This window comes from Dendrobates tinctorius, unplaced genomic scaffold (assembly GCF_039654945.1).
Source record: "Dendrobates tinctorius isolate UK_male_01 unplaced genomic scaffold, ASM3965494v1 ptg000164l, whole genome shotgun sequence".
Lineage (NCBI taxonomy): Eukaryota > Metazoa > Chordata > Amphibia > Anura > Dendrobatidae > Dendrobates > Dendrobates tinctorius.
In genome coordinates this window covers 9851076-9875324 of record NW_027361831.1, presented here as the reverse complement: position 1 = coordinate 9875324, position 24249 = coordinate 9851076, and the positions used below count along the sequence as shown (strand labels likewise).

At 49.1% G+C, this 24249-nt stretch overlaps 1 protein-coding gene across 1 annotated transcript in view; it reads left to right on the top strand.

Moving 5' to 3' along the window:
* Positions 1-1063: 1063 nt before the first annotated feature.
* The window catches only part of LOC141053020 (uncharacterized), a 62225-nt gene continuing 39039 nt past the window's right edge, over positions 1064-24249 (top strand). Inside the window, exons 1-8 of the mRNA XM_073550350.1 lie at positions 1064-1199; positions 4316-4465; positions 4595-4765; positions 4849-4972; positions 5227-5324; positions 5502-5592; positions 12659-12756; positions 12951-13041. Of these exons, the coding sequence (XP_073406451.1) occupies positions 4388-4465; positions 4595-4765; positions 4849-4972; positions 5227-5324; positions 5502-5592; positions 12659-12756; positions 12951-13041 (751 nt within the window). The 5' untranslated portion in view covers positions 1064-1199; positions 4316-4387. The remainder of the gene's footprint in view (positions 1200-4315; positions 4466-4594; positions 4766-4848; positions 4973-5226; positions 5325-5501; positions 5593-12658; positions 12757-12950; positions 13042-24249) is intronic.

The window sequence follows — 24249 nt, the reverse complement described above, 5'->3', positions numbered from 1 at the left end:
TCCATACACCTCGTACACACACGGCTCTGCTCCGTACACCTCGTACACACACGGCTCCGCTCCGTACACCTCGTACACACACGGCTCCGCTCCGTACACCTCGTACACATGCGGCTCCGCTCCGTACACCTCGCACACACTCGGCTGAGCTCCGTACACCTCGTACACACGCGGCTCCGCTCCGTACACCTCCTACACACACAACTCCGCTCCGTACACCTCGTACACACACGGCTCCGCTCCGTACACCTCGTACACACGCGGCTCTGCTCCGCACACCTCGCACACACACGGCTGAGCTCCGTACACCTCGTACACACGCGGCTCCGCTCCGTACACCTCCTACACACACGGCTCCGCTCCGTACACCTCGTACACACGCGGCTACGCTTCGCACACCTCGTACACACACGACTCCGCACCGTACATCTCGTACACACAGCTCTGCTCCGTACACCTCGTACACACGCGGCTCCGCTCCGTACACCTCCTACACACACGGCTCCGCTCCGTACACCTCGTACACACACGGCTCCGCTCCGTACACCTCGTACACACGCGGCTACGCTTCGCACACCTCGTACACACACGACTCCGCACCGTACATCTCGTACACACAGCTCTGCTCCGTACACCCCGTACACACGCGGCTCCGCTCCGTACACCCCGTACACACGCGGCTCGTACACCTCGTACACACACGGCTCCGCTCTGTACACCTCGTACACACGGCTCCGCTCCGTACACCTCGTACACACGCGGCTCCGATCCACACACCTCGTACACACACGGCTCCGCTCCGTACACCTCGTACACACGCGGCTCCGCTCCGTACACACGCGGCTCCGCTCCGTACACCTCGTACACACGCGGCTCCGCTCCGTACACCTCGTACGCACGCGGCTCCGCTCCGTACACCTCGTACACACGCGGCTCCGCTCCGTACACCTTGTAAACACGCGGCTCCGCTCCGTACACCTCGTGCACACACGGCTCTGCTACATCCACCCTGTAAACCCCTCCTGACCCCACACAGAAACTTCCCCTCATCCAGCACCATGACAACCAGCACAGCAGAGTCCTGCATACACTGAGGCTCCTGATCATGTGACCCCTGACTCCTCCCCTCCTGTGACCTCATCCCAGGTCCTGTGCGCACAGAGCAGCCATATATGTGGAGTGCGGCTCTGCAGGTGGAGGTAGGTGCTGGAGCCGTGTTACTGGGGAATGGGGGCAGTAACCCCTTCAGTGCTGACACTATTTCGGTGGCTGAGGGCGGCAGTTCTCTCTGCCCTCAGATAATATGGTGGAGGAGGCTTTCTCTTTCTGGGTCACACGTTCTGCTGGTAAACGAGGTTCGGTCCTGGAGCACGCTGGTCTTCATTCTCTTATATTCCAGCAGCTCCACAGTCAGGGACACAGGAGAGAATACAGGGGTTTTCTTTTCTTCCTCCAGTCACCATATGAGATAAATACCATGACAGTATAACGGACGTGGTTTCACCAACTGTGCAGGGAGTGACCCTATAATTAACCCCTTAACGACAGACAATATGCCTTTTAACCGCAGTCGTAAAGGGGCCTTATTCCTCAGCGTTGCCCTGCTCCTGAAATTCCCCCCAGTGTCGGCTGCCAGTATTCTTTTGCTGCTGTTTATTTGTTCATTCTACCTCCAAAAATCGCAATAAGGCTCGGCTCACATTTATCTTGCGCTCTCCGCTGAGCGCTTACCCCGGGGTTTCCGTGTAAATTCCCCAAAACCGTGATTCATACAAAACCCTGGATGGAACCACTCGCTTATGAGGCAGATGGAGTCACTTTGGACTGGTCTGTGAGTACAAAGTGTCTCCATCTGCCTCGTTATGGTGGGTGGTTCCGTTGGGGGGTTACGTCTGATTAGCATTTTTGTGGGATTTACACGGAAAGCCTAACATACCGTAAGTGCTCAGCGTAGAACACAATAATGTGACCCAGCCTTATTCATCAAAAAAATGTTATGTACCCCAAAATGTTGCCAATAAAAACTTATTTATCCCGCGCAAAACCAGCCTCCGCTCAGGTCCGTCATCTGTTACTGGAACTATAGGGATTCCCACGTTACTGGTAGATCAACCACTCTGGAAAAGAAACATGGCTCCCATCCCCTCAAATAAAATCCAGTGAGTTCTACGCTCCCAAATCCAAATGCCCCCTTCTTCTGAGCCCCACTGTACTTAAATCACAGTAAGTGGCCATATGTTTGACATTATTGTAGTGGGGAGAGCACTTAACTATTTACAGGGTACGTGATGCTAGAAGCACATGTTGGGCACAATGTATGGGTGTGCTGTTACAATATATGGGGGCTCTACACTTTATGGGGGCACAATGTGTGAGAGCTATCCTGACAGATTTGCTTTTCTCCAGAAAAAATGTCTGGAGTGGATGTCACAAAATAGTCACTGCAGCCGTAATTGAATTCATTGACAGGTGCAGTTTCTACAATGGGGTCACTTTGGGGTTTTTTTCTGCTGTTCTGGCACCTTTGGGGCTCCACAAACTATTCTGGCAAAATCTGTGCTCCAAAAGCCAAATAGCGCTCCTTCCTTCTCAGCCCTGACATGTGGCCTAACAGTAATTTCTGATGACATATGGGGCATCATCGCGTTTGGGACCAATTGTGCAATAAATTATGGGGTCCAGTTTCACCTATTAACCCTCGTGTACCTGAGAAATTTGCAGCAAATAGAAAAATTAAATTTTTACCCCTAAAATGTCATGTTTCCACATTTCAATTCTGTGAGGCACCTATAGGTTCAAAATACTAACTACACCCCTAGATGAATTCCTTGGCCAGTGAAGTTTCTAATATGGGTTCACCAGTGTGTGCCACTGCTGCCCTGCACCTCAGGGGCTCGGTTAATAGAGACTACAATCTGTTCAAATTAAATATATGCGTTGTAAAAGTCAAGTAGCGCTCCTTCCCATCCAATCCCCGCATTGTGCTCAAACAGTAGTGTACAACCACATATGGGATCCTGCCACATTCGGGAGAAATTGCATTAAAAAATTGTGGGGTCCAATTTCTACCATTACCCCATGCATAAATTATAAATTTGGTGCTAAAATAGTATTTTAGTGGGAAAAATTTATTTTTTTTGTTATCACATCTAAAAGTTATTAAGTTTACTGAATCGCCTGTGGATTACAAATGCTCATTACACCACCAGAAGGATGAAATCCTTGAGGAGTCTAGTTTCCAAAATGGGGTCACTTGTGGGAGGTTCCATTATTTAGGCACATCAAGGGCTCTCCAGCTGAGACATGGTGTCCCGCGCTCTATTTTTACATTCAGAAAGTCAAACAGTGCTCCTTCCTTTCAGAGCCTTGCCGTGTGCTCAAACAGTAGTTTTTCCCCACATATCTATGTACTTTTTTTTCACAACCCTCATTAGTGCGATTACCCAACATACAAGCCTCTGATTGATCCGGTGATGCACTGCACTACTGTAGTGCGAGGTATTATCCCTGCCTGTCAGTGTGATACTAATGGCCCCATACACATGAGATAACTGTCAGCCTAATGATCATTCAGTTGATGTCTATTGTCCCCAAATTGAGGATTATTTTGTTGGAGAACAAAAGGATTGGTTTGTGAAATTCAGCATAAATGATATAATTTGTTGGGAGGTGTCCACTGTAAATTTTGACATTTTAATTTACATTTAGTTGTGGTGATGGAGTCAGTGACGGACTCTGGCCAGATATGTTTCTAGAGCCGTAGTAGAAGATGAAGATGTCGTCCTCATCATGAAGTAGTTATTCCTCCTGTCACGTGTAATGAATATCTCCTGCAGTATTGCTAATGCCGATTCCAGTGTCGGTAAATGAGACGAGAATTAGCGTTGTTGAAGATGAGTCTATGAGAAACGTATACAGCTGCCGACTCCGAGGAAGAAACTGCTTGTTGTCTGTGGTCTAAAATATACAGGTTTTATTAGCAGATACAAAGAAAAAAGTTTAAAATAATAAAAATAGTAGTACATTACCATCCCTCCCACTGCTCCTGTGCCACCACTAATTGGGTCCAATCCTGGTCTCTCTATTTTATGGTCAGTGCTGACAAACGTGATTCCTACAGCCCATCAGTGACCAAAATAACCATGCAGAAGAAGCTCTTCTAAAGCAGCAACTCTAAATATGTTCATACAAAACAAGAGAATACAACATCTACACTATCCATCTCCTTGTATCTTCACCCTTATTATCTCCAGTAATTGTATTATTACACTGGATTCTTTATGATGTTACATTTCCTCATCTTCTTCCCATTCAGATCCCTACAATATCAGGTCCTTTCAGTGGAGATCTTCTATAAAAGAGAATTTCCCTGATTGATCAATTAAAGATGGATAAAGACAGGGACAAGATGGCAGAGAAGATATTACATCTCACCCTAGAGATCCTCTTCCGTCTTACTGGAGAGGTGAGAGATTCTGATGACGTCACATTACATCATTCTTATCTATGGGAATAACAGATGGACAGAACTGGAGAGGTGAGGACTCTGGAAATGTCTGTAGTGAGATTTATTAATGTGTCTCTCCATAACCAGGATTACACAGTAGTGAAGAAGACCTCTGGTGAGCGCTGTCAGGCCCCTTTATCTATGGGATGGCGAACACCCCCTGGCGAACCTCCACCCCACCACCTGATACATAAGGACTTCAATGACCAGAAGATCCTAGAACTCGCCTACAAGATCATTGAACTGCTGACTGGAGAGGTGACACTGCTGGGAATGCTGGGACATTATACAGTAACGCTATGAAGGGATCGGGGTGATGACGGTATCATTGTATGTGTCAGGTTCCTATAAGGTGTGAGGATGTCACCGTCTATTTCTCCATGGAGGAGTGGGAGTATTTGGAAAAACACAAGGATCTGTACCAGGATGTCATGCTGGAGGTTCCCCAGCCCCTCACATCACCAGGTAATCACAGAACTAAATACACATGGCCTATAATTATCTGTGTGTAAAGAATGAATTCAGTCCCTGTATGTTTCCTCAAAAAAATCCTTACCTAAGGCCAAAAAAATCATGTGCATGAAAAACCTTAAAATCCAAAATTTTATTAGATATATTTTAAAATTAATTTAAAAAATAATTAATTTTAAAATATATCTAATAAAATTTTTGGATTTTAAGGTTTTTCATGTACATGATCCTGTATGTGTTTCCTCCAGATGTATCCAGTATGAGGACAAAACCAGAGAGATGTCCCCGTCCTCTTCTTCCACAGGACTGTAAACAAGAAGATCCCGATGTTCCTCAGGATCATCAGGTAGATAGAGAGAAGGTGTCATGAGATCTCCCCTATGATGTGTAGACGGCTGTGAAGGTCTTGTGCTCAGTCTTGTTTTATCCACCAGTATTATGGTTTATACTTGTGTAATGAGAACGTTGGAGATGGCAGGATTAGAGCTGATCATAGATGTGACTTTTACAATATTTGTTTCAGGGTGAAGATCTTACCCATGTTAATACTACAGAGACATATGTGAAGGGTGATGAGCAGTGTAAAGAGGAGATTCCTGAAGATAACAGTCCAAGTGCGTAAAAACCTCTAAATGCAGAGAAGTACAGATTTTTCTGAGTCAACAGCTGTGGCTGCTGTATAGGCATTGTGGTCTGCTTTGTGCATTCTGCTGGTAGACAACCACTTGCTATTCCTCCCAAAACTTTTCCCATTATTTTGGGCATAGGAAGTCCTTCTGTTGGAGTGATACCTGTTTCGGTCAGAGCTTACAGTTATAATCCTCCCTACTCAATGGAATTAGAAGATGCTAACACTTAGTTGCCCAGATCTCTAAGCTTTAACCCCTTAGTGACAGAGCCAATTTTGTACTTAATGACCAAGCCAATTTTTCATGAGTTTGGGGGGTCAATATAACAGAAAATACCCAAAAGTGGCAACATTCTAAAAACTGCATCCTTCAGGTGCTTCACGAGAACTAAAGCAATGTGAAAGGAAAAAATGAACCTTTCTCGTTCGCCTTATTGGGGGACACAGAGACCATGGGTGTATGCTGCTGCCACTAGGAGGCTGACACTATGCACAAAAAAAGGTTAGCTCCTCCTCCGCAGTGTACACCCCACCGACCGGCAGGCGAATTCCTCAGTTTAGCTTAGTGTCAGTAGGAGGTGGACACGGGTCTTTTATTAGACCTATATCTACCTCAGTGTGCGTCGTTTCTTTACAGGTTCGGAGGGATACGGAGTGAACAGTCACATCTGTACTCCCACAAAGAGACTATGAGTACGGCGTGTACTGCCACCCCGTATCCTCATAGGTCTCCGGAGCAGGACCAGGAGCCTCGCACAAGTAGGTGCCAGCCGCACTGACGGTCCTTGCCCCCCCGCCTCCCACCCTCTCGCCTACCAGAGCCTGAAGTTTGGATGAGGCGCGGATTTCATAGAGACAGACAGTGTGGGATTTTCAGGTACCTTTATTGTAAGGCCCCTCAGTCTAGGCGGTCCCCCGGCGTTTTCTCTTGGAGCGGTCGCCAGGGGGACCACGTTAGGGTCCATGCGCACCCCGCATCCCCCACGGTCTCCGCATCCATGCAGGCCCCGGGTTTTCACGGGCCTCGTTCTGCGCTTCTCCCCCTCCCTTTTTCCATCTCGGCAGGGGTGGCGCAGGAGTCGGGTAGCTCTGGGCAGGGACGTGGGCCGGTGTTGCAGCGCGCTTCCGCGCCGACCCCCTGCTGACAGGCGGCCGGCGCTATTAATTTAGGCCCCGGCTTCTTTCGGGCCTCCCTCTGCGTCGCGGCCACGCCCCCTGCCCCTTTCTTCTAAGCGGGCTTTTCTCCCGCCCGTCTTAGGCCCTCCCAGCCCCCTTTCCTTGCACCTGTCTGCCATTGGTCGGCGGGCGGTGCTGAGGGGATCTCTGCGGCGAGCTCCGCCCTTCTTCCTTCTCTGGGAGCGCGCTCTTTCCTCCGGGGGTCGCCATCTTTTCAGCCTGCCAGCCGGACCTCATTTCCTGCCGAATATCGTCCACTTGGTTCTGTTTCAGCCGGTTTGGCCTGGCGCATCCTGCAGACAGATCAGACAGCGTCATCTTCTGGGGACACCGGACCGTGAGTAGCTCTGCATTTGCAGACTGACACCCTTCTCTGCCTTCTGTCCCCCAACCGGCCGGCACTGCCCCATTTTTCACTATGTCTAACGCTAAGTCTGATCGTACCCGCTCTGCGGCTCCCCCTAGCACGCTAGTGAAGTTCTTTGCCTGCTCGTCCTGCAATCGCAAACTTCCCTCAGGTCAGTCCACTCCCCTCTGCCTGGACTGTAGCAATCCAATTCAGCCCGACGCCGCTCAGGAGCCATCCATAGCTCCAGTGGTGAGTGAGCCCCCCATGCCGGGCTGGGCCTCCTCTCTATCACAGTCGGTGGCAGACCTCTCCAAGGTGTCTCAGTCCCTAGTAGCCGTTCAGGATAAGTTGCCCTTGGGAGCTTCGGCGGGACCCAGCACATCTCAGGACGTCCCATCTGAGCCAGCCAGCGTCAGTCGCAAGAGGCCCAGGCAGGATCTCCAGGCGGAGTCCTCTCCTCGTCCTACCTCACCCCACGGTCCCCAGCAGTCTCCCTCTCGGGCCTCGTCTCCCGAGTCAGGCGAAGCGCTTTCGGAATCTGAAGGGGTTTTAGAGCTGGATTCGGACCAGGATGCGAGCATGACGGTTACGGTGCAGAACCTCATTGCCGCGATTCACCATACCTTCGACATCACTGACGCCCCTGCGAAATTCTCAGATCAGGAGGTTTCGTTCAGACGGGCGGAAACACCATCCAGGGTGTTTCCCTTCCATTCAGAGTTTGGAAAGATTTTTACCAAGGAGAGGGATGATCCGACCAGACGCTTTCAAAGAGGAAAGCGTCTCGGCGTGCTCTATCCGTTTGCTAAAGAGCTCTTGGATAACTGGTCCGCTTCTCCCTCAGTGGACCCTCCCGTGTCCAGACTTTCTACCAACATGGTTCTCCCGTTGTCGGGTATGGCGTCTCTGAAAGATTCTAACGACAGGATCATAGAATCTCTAGCAAAGTCTGCCTTTGAAGCGGCATCAGCGGCGGTATGTCCAGTCTTTGCTTCATCTTGGGCAGCAAAGGCCGTAGCTACTTGGGCAGAGGATCTTCGTCAGGGCATCCTGGATAAAGCTCAACCCGAGCACCTGGCCGATCTTGCCAGTCAGATTTCCCATGCGGGGGATTATCTGCTTTCTGCTTCCCTGGATGCCGCCTCCTGCGCGGTTCAGGCGTCAAGCAACGTCGTGGCGATTCGACGTACAATTTGGCTCAAGGCCTGGCAGGCGGACTTGTCCTCTAAAAAGTCTCTGACTAATACGCCTTTTCAGGGAGTGCGCCTCTTTGGGTCCCAATTGGACCAGATTATTAAGGACGCTACCGGGGGGACGAGTTCTCTTCTCCCTCAATCCAAGCCTCGCAGACCTCCTCCAAGGCGTCAGTTTCGTCCCTTTCGGACTTTCCGCCGTTTCAATGCGGCGGAAAACCCTTCCAACCAGCAAAGACCACAAGCTCGCCAGGAAAGGAAGAAGGTTTCTTTCAGACCCACTCCGTCATGGCGGTCGCACTCTTCCCAGGGCCGATCATCCAGATCTAGATCTGGACGGTCTACTTCTGCATGACTATCGTCGGTCTCCAAGGGGTCCTTTTCAGTTGGGAGGTCGACTCCTTTTCTTCAGCGACGTCTGGCTCGCCTCAGTGGAGGACGCTTGGGTCAGGGACGTTGTGTCGACAGGATACAAGATCGAGTTCCTTTCTCTGCCACAGGATCGTTTCTTCCAATCCTATCCGCCAAGAGATCCGGCCTTAATCCCGGGATTTGTTTCGGCCATCGCCTCTCTTCTCAGTTCCGGGGTAATTGTGCCCGTTCCCGAATCCGAACGATTCACAGGGTTTTATTTGAACCTGTTTGTGGTGCCGAAAAAGAACGGGGCAGTCCGACCCATCTTAGATCTCAAGCTACTCAACAAGAGAGTCCGCCTTCGACATTTCAGGATGGAGTCGGCTCGCTCGGTCATCGCTTCCATGGAGGAGCAGGAATTCCTGTGTTCGATAGACATTCAGGATGCCTATCTACATGTGCCCATATTTCCCGGACATCAGAAGTTCCTGCGGTTTGCGGTTCGCCACGAACATTACCAGTTTGTCGTGCTGCCTTTCGGGCTCGCCACCGCTCCCAGAGTCTTCACGAAGATTATGGCTGCGTTGATGGCCCTGTTGAGGATCAGAGGTCTCGTTCTTTTTCCGTACCTCGACGACATTCTGATCAAAGCTCCCTCCTTTCAACAGGCCCACCTAAGTTTGACGATCGTTCTTGCCACCCTGTCCAGTCTTGGGTGGATCGTCAACAGGAAAAAATCCTGTCTGGTCCCGACTCAACGCCTTGTGTTTCTGGGCCTTCTGTTCGACACTCGTCGGTCAAGGGTCTTTCTCCCACAAGAGAAGATTTTTTTCCCTGCAGCAGGGTGTGCGATCATTGCAGTTCGCGCGATCTCCGTCCCTCCGGACAGCCATGAGGGTACTGGGGAAGATGGTGGCGGCGATAGAGGCAGTTCCCTTTGCCCAATTTCAAGCCAGACCCCTTCAGCAGGCCATTCTGTTCAGGTGGAACAGGTCGGCTCTATCTCTGGATCGTCCTGTTCGTCTTTCATGCCGGATCAAGCAGTCTCTCAACTGGTGGTTGACGTCTCCCCTCATTCTCTTGGGTCGATCCTTTCTTCCCGTCCACTGGCAGATTGTCACGACGGACGCCAGCCTCCTCGGCTGGGGGGGCAGTGTTCCGCAATGACACTGTTCAGGGTCGATGGTCGGCTCAGGAATCAGCTCTGCCAATAAATGTCCTAGAGATACGAGCGATTCATCTGGCTCTCGTCCACTGGGAAAGGCGCCTCAAGGGTCTGCCGATCAGGATTCAGACAGACAATGCCACAGCGGTGGCATATATCAACCGCCAGGGAGGGACACGGAGTGTCTCGACCCTGGCGGAGGTGTCCAGAATTCTTCAATGGGCAGAGATATCTGTTCCTACGATTTCCGCGGTTCATATTCCCGGCGTGGACAACTGGGCCGCCGATTTTCGCAGCCGCGAGGGTCTCGCAGCGGGAGAATGGTCCCTACATCCGGAGGTGTTTCACCTGCTCTGCCGTCGGTGGGGAACCCCGGACGTAGACCTGCTGGCGTCTCGCCTCAACAGAAAGGTCCCTCAGTTTGTCTCCAGGTCCCGGGATCCTCTGGCGGTGGCAAAGCAGAAGGGATCCCAGTCATCCTCATTGCCCCAAATTGGCCCAGAAGGTCTTGGTTCGTGGACATTGTCAACCTTCTCGCGGACGCCCCCTGGCAGCTTCCCGACAGGGCAGATCTGCTGTCTCAAGGCCCGATTTGCCACCCCAATTATCGGTCGCTCAATTTAACGGCGTGGCTGTTGAGACCGAGGTTTTGTAACGGGCAGGATTCTCCGATCGAGTAATTCATACCATGATCCGTGCCAGAAAGCCGCCTTCTTCCAAGTTCTATTATCGTACTTGGAAAGCCTATTTCTCCTGGTGTGAAACCAATGACGTCGCGCCCATGATTTTTTCACTCCCTTCTGTTCTGGCGTTCCTTCAGGCAGGGCTGGATGCGGGGCTTGCCCTCAGTTCTTTGAAGGGTCAAGTTTCGGCTCTGTCCGTTTTATTTCAGAGGACGCTGGCCTCCCGTCCCCAGGTCAAAACCTTTCTTCAGGGGGTGGCCCACACGGTTCCTCCGTACCGTGCTCCCGTGGATCCTTGGGACCTTAACCTGGTCCTTGAGGTTCTACAAGGTTCTCCTTTTGAACCGCTCAGGGACGTTCCCCTTTCTTTCCTCTCTTGGAAAGTGGCCTTTCTGGTGGCCATTACTTCCATCCGGCGGGTGTCGGAATTGGTGGCTCTTTCTTGCCGCTCTCCCTTTTTGGTGCTTCATCAGGACAAGGTAGTTCTGCGGCCTCCGCCCTCTTTTCTTCCGAAGGTGGTATCCTCGTTTCACCTCAACGAGGACATTGTTCTGCCATCCTTCTGTCCGAGTCCAGCTCATCCTCGGGAGAGGTCCTTGAACAAGCTGGACTTAGTCAGGGCATTGAGAGTCTATCTAGCTAGGACGACTTCCTTGCGAAAGTCGGACTCTCTATTCATCATTCCTGATGGGGCGAGAAAAGGGCACCCAGCCTCAAAGGCCACTATTGCTCGTTGGATCAGATCGGCAATTTTGGAGGCATACCGGGTCAAGCATCGAGCGGCTCCTCCAGGGATCAGAGCGCACTCTACCCGGGCGGTGGGTGCCTCCTGGGCGGTGCACCACAGAGCTTCCGCGCTGCAGCTTTGCAAAGCTGCAACGTGGTCTTCGGTTCACACGTTTGTGAAATTCTACAGAGTCCACACCTACGCTTCGGCGGACGCCAGCCTAGGTAGAAGGATTCTGCAGGCTGCGGTGGTGAGTCCACTGGCCTGATGGAAGTTTGTTTCCCACCCCAGGGACTGCTTTGGGACGTCCCATGGTCTCTGTGTCCCCCAATAAGGCGAACGAGAAAACAGGATTTTTGGGTTGCTTACTGTAAAATCTGTTTCTCGGAGCCTTCATTGGGGGACACAGCACCCTCCCATGTTCTACAACTCCTGTTCTTATGTTGTTTGTTGGTTACAGTTGAGTTGTTTGTTCTCAATCTATTCTGTTACTTCTCCTACTGCTTTCTCACTAACTGAGGAATTCGCCTGCCGGTCGGTGGGGTGTACACTGCGGAGGAGGAGCTATCCTTTTTTTGTGCATAGTGTCAGCCTCCTAGTGGCAGCACCATACACCCATGGTCTCTGTGTCCCCCAATGAAGGCTCCGAGAAACAGATTTTACGGTAAGCAACCCAAAAATCCTGTTTTTTCTTTTTTTCACAAAAAATTCACTTTGGAACCAAATATTTTTTTACTTTCATAAGGGTATTATTAGGAGAAAGTGGACCACAAAATTTCTTGTGCAATTTCTCCTGAGTACGCCGATACCCCACATATAGGGAAAGCCACTGTTTGAGTGCATGGCAGGGCTCAGAAGGGAGTGAGCACCGTTTGACTTTTTGAATGCAAATATGGCTGGAATCAATGGTGGCGCCATGTCGTGTTTGGGGACCCCCTGATGTACCTAAACAGTGGAAACCCCCCAATTGTAACCCTAACACAACCCTAATCCCAACCCTAACACACCTCTAACCCTAATCCCAACACTAACACACCTGTAACCCTAATCCTAACCCTAACTTTAGCCCAACTCTAACCCTAATGGGAAAATGGAAATAAATACATTTTTTTTTTTTATTATTATTATTATTATTATTATTATTATTATTATTATTTATCCTTAACTAAGGGGGTGATAAAGGGGGGTTTAATTTACTATTTTTTTTTATTTTGATCACTGTGATAAGACCCTATTTCTCTCTCCTCTGATGTGCGAAATACATGCAGCCGCACACTCCGGTCTGAGGGAGTGGCGGAAAATGAAAGCTGACTTGGAAAAAATTCCAAAGGCAAAAAAAGCTCAATGTGGTTTAAAGATTCCATATGAGGCTCTAGAGACATGATCCTGTATGTGTTTCCTCCAGATCTATCCAGTAAGAGGACAACACAAGAGAGATGTCCCCGTCCTCTTCTTCCACTGGACTGTAAACAAGAAAATCTCAATATTCCTCAGGATCATCAGGTAAATGGAGAGAAAGTGTCATGAGATCTCCCCTATGATGTGTAGATGGCTGTAAAGATCTTGTGCTCAGTCTTGTTTTATCCACCAGTATTATATGTTTTATACTTGTGTAATAAGAACGTCTGAGATGGCAGGATTAGAGCTGATCATAGATGTGACTTCTCCATCTGTGACTTCTATAATATTTATTTCAGGGTGAAGATCTGACCCATGTTAATACTACAGAGACATATGTGAGGGGTGATGAGCGTTGTCAAGAGGAGATTCCTGAAGATAACAGCCCAAGTAAGTAGAAACTTCTAAATGCAGAGAAGTCACAGATTATTTTTTCTATCGCTTCATTGGGGGACACAGGAACCATGAGTGTATGCTGCTGACACTATGCACAAAAAAATTAGCTCCTCCTCTGCAATATACACCCCACAGACTGGCACTAGGTTATTCAGTTTTAGCTTAGTGTCAGTAGGAGTTGGACACGGGTCTTTCATTAGACCCATATCTACCTCAGTCTGCGTCGTTTCTTTTCAGGATCCCGGAGGGATACAGTGTGAACGGTCACTACTGTACTCCCACAAAGAGACTATGAGTACGGCGTGTACTACCACCTCATACGTCTAGCCAGCAGGCCCCTAACCCCTAACACAGAAGCATGTTCAGGTAATCCGGCATCGGTCCTGGCCCCTTCTCCCACCCAATCGCCCACCAGAGCCTGTCAGTTTGAGGAGACGCAGACGTCCCACATCGCAGGATTTTCGGACGTCCAATCTGTCCTTAATGGGGAGGTACATTTCTCTCTCTTCTTCCCCCCCCCCCCCCCCCCAGGTGCGGCGAAGACCCGAGTACAGAAAGAAGATAAGTTCAAAGAAGAAGATCAAAGGAAACAGTAAAAAAAAAAAAAAAATTTCCTTTATTTTAATAGCGGGCATTAGGGGTTTTTCCCCTTTAATTCCGATGTACTTGGTGCACCAGGCATACCTTTGTGGTGTTTTAGGGCCCTCCATGCCGCCCCCCCATGCTTCGGCGGTCACCAGCTGTAATCTAGGTCCCGGCTTCTCTCAGGCTTAGTTGCAGTGTTTTTCTCCCGCCCGTCGCTCCCTCTCTTCCTCTTCCTGCAATCGGCGGTTAGTTCAGCCAACTATTCCCCGCCTCACCAGACTGCTTACGATCGCCACGATCTTGCTCCCATCTTGGACCCGGTGCTTAGCCCCACCCCTTTTCTGGCCTCAGAGGGCAGGACCTTTCTACATTGCGCGCTTTTTCCGGGTGTTCCCCTGCATCCTCCTTGCGTTTGCCATTTTCCGACTGGTTGATCCGGACAGCGATTTCTCCCGGAAGGACCTGCTTCTCCTCTACTTATCGCAGCAGCTTCTACAGCCTGGAAGCAGACTACAGGATACTGCACTTACTGTGAGTAGCTCTGCTCTGCCGACTAACACGCTCATCTGCATCTTTTGCTGTCCCCTAACCTTCTGGCATCAGTTAGTGGGTCTGCTCATCATGCCTAATTCTAAGGGAGAGCATTCTCGTCTTCCTACCTCCTCCTCCTCTTCTTCCTCTGCTCTTGTTAGAAACTTTGCATGGTCTTCGTGTAAATGCAAGCTTCCTTCAGGTCAGTCCTCTCCCCTCTGTCAGGACTGCAGCAACCCCACTGTGCCCACCGCTCAGGAGTCCCTTTCTGCCCCAGGTGAGAGCGAGGCCCCTATTCCAGAGTGGGCTTCCTTTCTGTCACAGTCCGTGACGGATCTCACCAAATTGTCGCAGACCCTGGTGTCCGTGCTTGACAGGTTGCCCTTTCTGGCTCCTGGTTTTGCTAGTGGGTCACAAGATTCACCATCTGGGTCTTCAACACAGGGCGCAAGAGATCCAGGCAGGAACGTCGTTCTAGGTCCTCTTCCCGCTCCATCTCGCCCCACGGTCTTTCCCGGCGGGCTGCCTCTTCTCGATCCTCCTCTCCCTAGTCAGGCGAGGCGTTTTCGGATGCAGAGGATGATTCGGACCTGGATTCAGACCAGGCCTCTAACATGAGAGATATGGTCCAGAGCCTTATTGTGTCAGTCAACAAGACGTTTAGCATCAAGGATACCTCTACAGAACCTGCAGAACAGGCTGTTTAGTTTAGACGGTTTGTGGACGTACTTGCCAGGGAAAGGGAGAACCCTACCAGACGCTTTCAAAGAGGGAAGCGCCTCGGCATCCTATATCCCTTCTCTCCTGAGCTCACCACAAACTGGACTGCTTTCCCGGCCGTGGACCCGCCAGTTTCCAGACTGTCCACCAAACACGGTCCTCCCGCTTTCTAATGCAGCATCCCTCAAGGATTCCAATGATAGGATTATAGAATCACTGGCAAAAGTCAGCCTTTGAAGTGGCTGCTTCTACATTATGCCCGGCTTTTGCCTGTTCCCGGGTCTCGAAGTACATAGCAAAATGGGGCAAACGGTTTCGTCAGGGCATCCTTGTTGGAGCTCGTCTGAAGGAGTTGGCCGATCTTGTGGACCAGATTCTCATGCAGGGAAATATATGGTATTTGCCTCCCTGGATGCCGCGTCTTGCACAGCTCAGGCGTCCAGCAATATGGTGGCCATCCGGCGGACTATTTTGGCTTAAGGCCTAGCAGGCAGACTTGTTGTCAAAGAAGTCCCTTACCAGCCTGCCTTTCCAGGGGTTCCGTCTGTTTGGCTCCATGTTGGACCAAATTATTAAGGAGGCCACTGGTGGCACGAGTTACCTCCTTCCACAGTCCAAGCCTCGCCGGCTTCCTCTGAAGCGGCAGTTTTGCTCCTTTCAGCTCTTTCGTCGTTTCGCTGCAATGGAGGATTTTTCTGACCAGCAGAGGCTGCAGGCTCGCCAGAATAGGAAAAAGTCTTCCTTCAAACCTACCACCCCTTCCTGGTGTTCCCGTAACACTCACGGTAGATCCACCAGGCCTAGTCCTGGCAGATCTTCCTCGGCATTACTCGTATCAAGACCCCAGCGTATCTCCCAGGCTTTTTGGTCATCTCCTGTTTTTCAGGGACGTTTGGCTGTCTTCGGTGGAGGGCGTATGGGTCAGGGAGGTGGTAGCCTCAGGTTGCCAAATAGAGTTCGCTTTGCGGCCCCGAGATCGATTCTTTGAATCCCATCCTCTTAAGAGATCCTTCTCTGGTTCCGGGTTTCTTTGCGTCCATCGCCTCCCTTCTCAGTTCGGGGGTAATCGTTCCCGTTCCAGAATGGGAACGCTTGACAGGTTTCTATTCAAACCCGTTTGTGGTGCCGAAGAAAGGTGGCGCGGTTCGGCCAATCCTGGATCTGAAGTTACTGAACAAAAGGGTCCGCCTGCGACATTTCAGGATGGAGTCCCTTTGTTCAGTAATTGCTTCCATGGAGGCGCAGGAATTCCTGTACTCCATAGACATTCAAGATGTCTATCTCCATGTCCCGATTTTCCCAGGACATCAGAGGTTCCTGCATTTCGCGGTACAGCAGGACCTTTTCCAGTTTGTCACCCTGCTGTTTGGACTCGCAACCGCTCCCAGGGATTTCACGAAAATCATGGTGACATTAATGGCCATTTTGAGTATCAGATGCCTGGTGCTCATTCCGTACCTCGACGACATCCTCACCAAGTTTCCAGTCTTTTCTCAGGCTCAGGAGAGCCTTACCATTGTCCTCGACTCCCTGTCCCGTTTTGGGTGGCTAGTCAACAGAATAAAGTCCTGCCTTGTCCCGACTCAGCGCCTCTTTTTCTTAGGCATGCTGTTTGTCAGGAAAAACCCACCTTGGCCAGCACGCGGCTATCACATCCGCATGGGGGCTTATCTTAGTTATCCCACCGCTGTCACCAAATGTGATCAAAAACCGCAAACAAGTTTGACCTATCAATTTACCGCAGGGGCTTATTTTAGTTATCCCACTGCTACCAACAATATGTCACGAACTGCAGGGATTTATGTATATCCCACTTTTCAGTTCCACTTTGGAACTTGCAGCTCTCCGGCGCCCCCCTTACCCTCAGGTCAGTCAGGGAACTGCACCTAGGATAATTGGTCTCCGGATGGGCCTGTTTCAATGTTGATTGGCTATTTGGCGCGCTGCAGCGAGTGAATTATAAATGCTCTGGCCACAGCCAAACAATAACTTATAAAACCCATTCCGTCACTGCCAGCTTTGCCCCACTAGGCCAGAACACACCGCCGCCACCAGCTCCGAGTTTTCTATTAATATTTCTAAATTAATAAAGGGGGTCGGAAACCAACCCAAGTTAGTAGCGTAATTCACTTCGGAGAACGTGCAAATTCGTTATAGAGCATGGAGAAACGTAACTAGTAATTTTGTATTTTACTCCGAAAAAGTAGGCAGTGTTTACAGAAGGTATAAAAAGATTTTACAATATGAGACAAAGTATGTACAAGGCAATTACAAAATTACAGGGATTAAAAACAGAAACATTCACATTCTGCTTAGATCATTTCAGGCTAACCATGCTGTGCGGGGGTTGGGCGATACGTCATAGTGCATCAGAGATTCGTCCTCTATCCAGCTTCCATGACAAAAACTGGCTCCAGACTGACTGAAAGTAACGTATACTTCTGGGTCATGACTTCACTAAAGGGGCTGACTTAAGGGGAAACCCTCCTCTTCCTCCCAGGATGAGAACTTGCTAAGAAAACATAATGATCATATCTCAGAGAGGGTACCTCGTATAGCGACGAACAAAGTCATATCTTATTCAGCTTGACGCTGGTGTCCATTCAAGTCCAAACGCGAGGCACCGGGCTGGCTCAGCTGCACAGGAATCCATTTCTTAGATTCCGCTGAAGCTGGAGGCTGGAAAAACACAGGCCGAGTAGTCCCGTCAAAGCATGTCCCAAATATGTATCTTTCATATTCATAACATAAACGGGTCGAGTTATGTCCTATGGTTAGATTCTACAGCTGTGCTATCTGAGATCCAAAGCACATGTTGGGAGACAAAGGGTTGTATTCTGCTAATTGCCACATTTCTGAGGAATGTGTGAGGAGGGAGTATTGGATTACAGGCAGGCAGGGGAAAAGAAGGCTGCAGCTGCTGGCAGGGGGGAAGGAGGGGGGGAAGGAGGGGGGGCAAACCCTCACAACTGGGGTAGCAGAGCTCAGTGTGTGCATGGAAAATTTTGGAAAGGTGTGTCATTAAGGAAAACCATAGCTCATATTTACATTATCGTGACACTGTTCAACACCCGTCAGACGAGGATTTTCCTTCCCGAAGAGAAGATAGCAATCCTCCAGCTGGGAATTCTCTCTCTGGAAGTCCCTCTACTTCCTTCCTTCCTTCCGCTCAGCAATGAATGTCCTGGGGAGGATGGTGGCAACGTTGGTAGAAATCCCTTTTGCGCAGTTCCATTCAAGACCACCTCAGCAGGCCATCCTTTTACAGTGGGACAGGTCTGTTCTGTCTCTGGATTGTCCGATTCGGCTCTCTTCTTGAGTCAAATGGTCTCTCAATTGCTGGCTGTCATCCCCTCTCATCTTCTTGTGCCTATCCTTCCTTCTCGTTCTCTGGCAGGTGGTGACGACAGACACCAGCCTTCTCGGCTGTGGTGCGGTATTTCTCCATCTGACGGTCCTGGGGCATTGGTCGGCACAGGAATCCTCTCTGGGAACGGCTTCTCAGGGGTCTGCCTATCAGAGTTCAAATGGACAATGCCACGGCGGTGGCACATGTCAATCACCAGGGAGGGATTCGGAGTCCCTTGGCGATGGCCTAGGTATCCAAGATTCTTCTCTGGGCAGAGTCGATGGTTCTAGCGCTATCCGCAGTGCATATCCTCTGCGTGGACAACTGGGCCGCCGACTTTCTCAGCCGCGAGGGTCTCCCGGCAGGAGAGTGGTCCCTGCATCAGGAGGTCTTGCATCATATTTGCCTTCGTTGGGGAACTCCAGATGTGGACCTCATGGCATCCCGACTGAACAGGAAGGTCTCACGGTTCATCTCCAGGTCCCGCGATCCCCTCGCGGTGGGCACCAATGCTCTGGCCATTCCCTGGTTGCAGTTTGTGCTTCCCTATCTGTTTCCTCCCCTTCTTCCCAGGCTGTTGAAAAAGATCAAGGCAGAAGGGGTGCCGATCATAATGATCGCGCCGGATTGACCCAGAAGGTCTTGGTTCGCAGACATCGTCAATCTTCTCGCGGACGCCCCCTGGAGGCTTCCAGACAGACCGGATCTTCTGTCTCAAGGACCAATCTGCCACCAGAATTCTCGGTCGCTCAATTTAACGGCGTGGCTGTTGAAACTGCGGTGCAGAGAGCGTCCGGATTTTCAGATCTGGTGATTCACACCATGATCCAGGCTAGGAAGCCGTCGTCTTCCAGGGTCTATTATCAAGCCTGGAAAGCCTATTTCAGCTGGTGTGAGTCTAATCACATCCCTCCTATGTCCTTTTCTCTCCCTTCTATTTTGGCGTTTCTCCAGGTGGGTCTTGACGCTGGTCTTGCCCTTAGTTCACTGAAGGGTCAGGTGTCAGCACTTTCCGTTCTTTTCCAGAAGAGTTTATCTTCCCGTTCACAGGTCAGAACCTTTCTTCAAGGGGTAGCGCATGCAGCTCCCCCGTACCGGACTCGTGGAACTCTGGGACCTCATTCTAGTTCTGGAGGCCCTGAGGAGTTCTCCCTTTGAACATCTCTGGGAGGTATCCCTGTCCTTACTGTCTTGGAAAGTGGCATTTCTGGTGGCCATCACCTCCATTAGGCACGTTTCGGAGCTGGCAGCCCTTTCCTTTTGCCCTCCTTTCTTGGTTCTTCACCAGGATAAGGTGGTTTTGCGGCCTCTGCCTTCCTTCCTTCCCAAGGTGGTGTCCGCATTTCACCTAAATGAGGACATTGTCCTCCCTTCCTTTTGACCTGCTCCGACTCATCCTCTAGAGTGTTTGCTAAACAGGCTAGACCTGGTCAGGGCGGTGAGGGTCTGTCTGGCTAGGACCGCCCCTTTTTAGGAAGATTGAGTCTTTTCGTCATTACTGATGGTGCATGAAGAGGCCTGCCGGCCTCCAAGGCTATGATTGCTCGCTGGATCAGAATGGCGATTTTGGAGGCTTACCGGGTCAAGAGCAGAGTGCCTCCCCCAGGGATTAGGGCTCACTCTGCGGGCAGTGGGCGCCTCCTGGGTCGTGTACCATAGGGCATTAGCTTTACAACTTTGCAAAGCTGCAACTTGGTCTTCCATCCACACCAAATTTTATAAGGTCCATACCTACTCTTCAGCATATGCCAACCTAGGCAGAAGGAGCTTGCAGTCGGCAGCGGTGAGTTCTCCAACCTGAACTAAGTTTCTGCTGTTCCCTCCCCAGGGACTGCTTTGGGATGTCCCATGGTTCCTGTGTCCCCCAATGAAGCGATAGAGAAAACAGGATTTTTGGTTGCTTACTGTAAAATCTGTTTCTCGAAGCCTTCTTTGGGGGACACAGCACCCACTCATGTTTATCAGCTCTTATTTTGTGTGTTCTATTGTTACAGTTGAGTTGTCTGTTTTGTTTTTCTCTTTATATTGTTGATTCTCCTACTGCTTTCTCACTTACTGATTTTCCTAGTGCCAGTCGGTGGGGTGTATACTGCAAAGGAGGAGCTATCTTTTTTTGTGCATAGTGTCAGCCTCCCATTAGCAGCAGCATACACCCATGTTTCCTGTGTCCCCCAATGAAGGCTCTGAGAAACAGATTTTACGGTAAGCAACCATAAATACTGTTTTCTGAGTCACCAGCTGTGACTGCTGTATTGGCATTGTGGTCTGCTTTGTGCATTGTGCTGGTAGACAACCACATGCTATTCCTCCCAAAACTTTTCCCGTAATTTTGGGCATAGAAAGTCCTCCTGTTGGAGTGATACCTGTTTCGGTCAGAGCTTAGTTAGATTTCTCCCTACTCGATGGAATTAGAACATGCTAACACTTAGTTGCCAAGATCTCTAAGCTTTAACCCCTTAGTGACAGTGCCAATTTGGTACGTAATGACCAAGCCAATTTTTACAATTCTGACCACTGTCACTTTGAGGTTATAGCTTTAGAAAGCTTCGAAGTATCCCACTGATTCTGAGAATGTTTTTTCGTGACATATTGTACTTCGGCAGTGGTAAAATTTCTTCTATATAACTTGCGTTTATGAATAAAATGGAAATTTGGCAAAAATGTTAAATTTTGCAATTTTCAAACTTAATTTTTGTACACTTAAATCAGAGAGTGGTGTCACACAAAATAGTTACTAAATAACATTTCCAACATATCTACTTTATATCAGCACCATTTTGGAAACAAAACTTTTTTTTTTGTTAGGACGTTTTAATGGTTAAAAGTTGACTAGCGATTTCTTATTTTTCCAACAAAATTTACAAAACCTCTTTTTAGGGACCACTTCACATTTGAATTGAGTTTGGGGTCAATATAACAGAAAATACCCAAAAGTGACACCATTCTAAAAACTGCACCCTTCAGGTGCGTCACGAGACCTAAAGCAATGTGAAAGGAAAAAAAATGAATATTCTTTTTTTTACAAAAAATTTACTTTGGAACCAATTTTTTTATTTTCACAAGGGTATTAGGAGAAAGTGGACCAAAAAATTTGTTGTGCAATTTCTCTTGAGTACACCGATACCCCATATTTAGGGAGAAGCCACTGCCTGGGCACATGGCAGGGCTCAGAAGGCAGGGAGCACCGTGTGACTTTTTGAATGCAAAATTGGCTGGAATCAGTGCTGGTGCCATGTTGCATTTGGAGACTCCCTGATGTACCTAAACAGTGGAAACTCCCAATTCTAACACCAACCCTAACCCCAACACACCCCTAAACTGAAATCCTAACCCCAACACACCCCTAATCCCAAACCTAACCCTAACTTTAGCCCCAATCCTAACTTTAGCACAACTCTAACCCTAATGGGAAAATGGAAATAAATACATTTTATTTATTTTATTATTGTTCCCTAACTAAGGGGGTGATAGGACCCTATTTCTCTCTCCTCTGGTCTGCGATCACATCAGAGGAGAGAGAAATTAAATGGAAAAATCAGACTTTTTTTTGCCGTCTCCGTTATACCTTTAAATTCGGCGATCGCAAGATCGGGGTGAAACCGAACTGTATCATGTTCTGTGGAGTCTCGGCTACCCTACTCTGAAGGGTGCTATACCCTTATTCCTCAGTGCCGTTAAAAAGCGACACTGTGGTTTAAGGATCCTTAACTGCTGCCGTTAAAAGGCGTATTGGCGGTCGCTAAGGGATTAAATCCAAATTACAGCGTACATAGAATGTGCTGACTACTTAGAAAACCATGTAAAATTTAATAGAATCTGTATGATGGTCCTCTAAGACAGGGTTCCCCAACTCCAGTCCTCAAGGCCCACCAACAGATCATGTTTTCAGGATTTCCTTAGTATTGCTCAGGTGATAATTGCTTCACCCGTGCAATACAAAGGAAATCCTGAAAACATGATCTGTTGGTGGGCCTTGAGGACTGGGGTTGGGGAACCCTGCTCTAAGAGAAAGCTGAGTTTAATGATACTGTTGCCTTCCTAGAATCCTGGCATCATATAGGATGAATCTACTTTCTTTTTCTTCTGTGCTGCTGAATGTGCTGATAGGGTCGTTAGAAAGGTCCAGTTTTTCTGGCCAAACTTCACTTTTATGACAAGACGCCATTCATTGAGTAATGACGCCAAGTGTGATATTATATATTTTTTTTTTTTTTAAATCTTTTATTTTTACACTGAAATATAAACAGCAGAATGAAATGACTGAACAATTTTCATACTTTCGGCAACAAATTTGATAACCTGTTCTAAAATTCCCCAATTTCCCGGCAGTCCCAATACAAGAAATAGGTCTGCTGCCTTAGGCCGGGGTCACACTTTATTATTATTTATTTATATAGCGCCATTAATTCCATGGTGCTGTACATGAGAAGGGGGGTTACATACAAAGTTATAGATACCGTTAACAGTAAACAAATTTACAATGACAGACTGGTACATAGAGGAGGGGACCCTGTCCTTGCCGACTTACATTCTACGGGATAGTGGGGAAGAGACAGAAGGTCGGGGGTGCAGCAGCTCTGGTGGTGATGAGGCGGCAGCTCAGGCGGTGGTGAGGCGGCAGAATGGTCACTGCAGGCTTGTGAGCGTGATGCAAGAAACTCGCTTGAGTCTCTCGCATCAATACCCGGCACTGCTGCTGACACTCGGGACCGGAGTGTGCGGCTGCATAGAAATACATGCAGCCGCACACTCCGGTCCGAGTGCCGGAAGCAGTTGCCGTCTATTGATGAGAGAAACTCGCATCACACTTGCAAGTGTAACACCGGCCTTATAGTTACACTTGGCACATGAACATTAGCAGAATTTATAATTACAGTATATACTTGAGTATAAGCTGAGTTTTTCAGCCCTTTTTTTAGGCTGAAACTCCCCCTCGGCTTATATTTAAGTGAGGGACCCACTTACCTGCTCTATTGTCTCTCCTGCTCATCTGCGGGTGCCTGCAGCCCTTGTGGGTGGTCCAATGACTGCTGACAGGGCCAGCGTCATCCCCAGGGCAAGTGCGGGGCCCTGAGCAGGCGGGGGGCCCACTCCCCATCAGAGACACCAGTGCGTGATGAAGGTTCGGTGCCAGTGCTTGCTCAGGGCTTCTGTACTTGCAATGCTTGCCTCTCCCCGTTCCACCGCTGCAACGTCTTCCGTGTCCTCTGACTGTGATGTTTCAGGTCAGAGGGTGCAATGACGTCACTAGTGTGCGCCCTCTGCCTGAACAGTCACAATGCAGAGAGCCGTAAGACACTGACTCTGAGGAGTCCAGAGCAGAGCATCGGCCATGAGGAGAAACATTTCATTTTTTTTAATGTTTTCAACAATATATGGGGTTCATCATATGCGGCCTTTTATATATGGAGCATCTTATGGGGCCCATCATATAATGTATGGTGCGTTATATGGGGCCTATTCTGTATGGAGCAATATATGGGGCCCAACATAAACTGTATGAAGCATATGGTCCATTATATATGGAGCACTATATGGGGCCCATTTTATATGGAGCATTACAGTATATGGGGCCCATTATATATGGAGCATCTTATGGGGCCCATTATTTATGGAGCGTCTTATGGGGCCCATTATATATAGAGCATCTTATCGGGCCCTTGAGTTACTTTATGGAGCATTATATAGGGTCCATCAAAAACTGTATGGAGCAATATATGGTGCCTAGTTTCTATGGACCTCATTATAATGCATGGAGAAATATATGGGTCTCATTATTATACTGTATGGAGCAATATATGTGGCTCATTATACTATATGGAGCAATATATGGGGTCCAAGAAGTAAGTGAAATCTTGTGCATTGTAGTATACCTTTATTTCTCTGCCTTATCTGTAAATTATGAATCATGGTATGTATTAAAGGGGCCCACTGACAGTCTTTCGCCCAAGGCCCACTAAAATCTGGAGCCAGCCCTGACTGCTGACATTACCACTCTTCTTTTCTCCTGCACACTG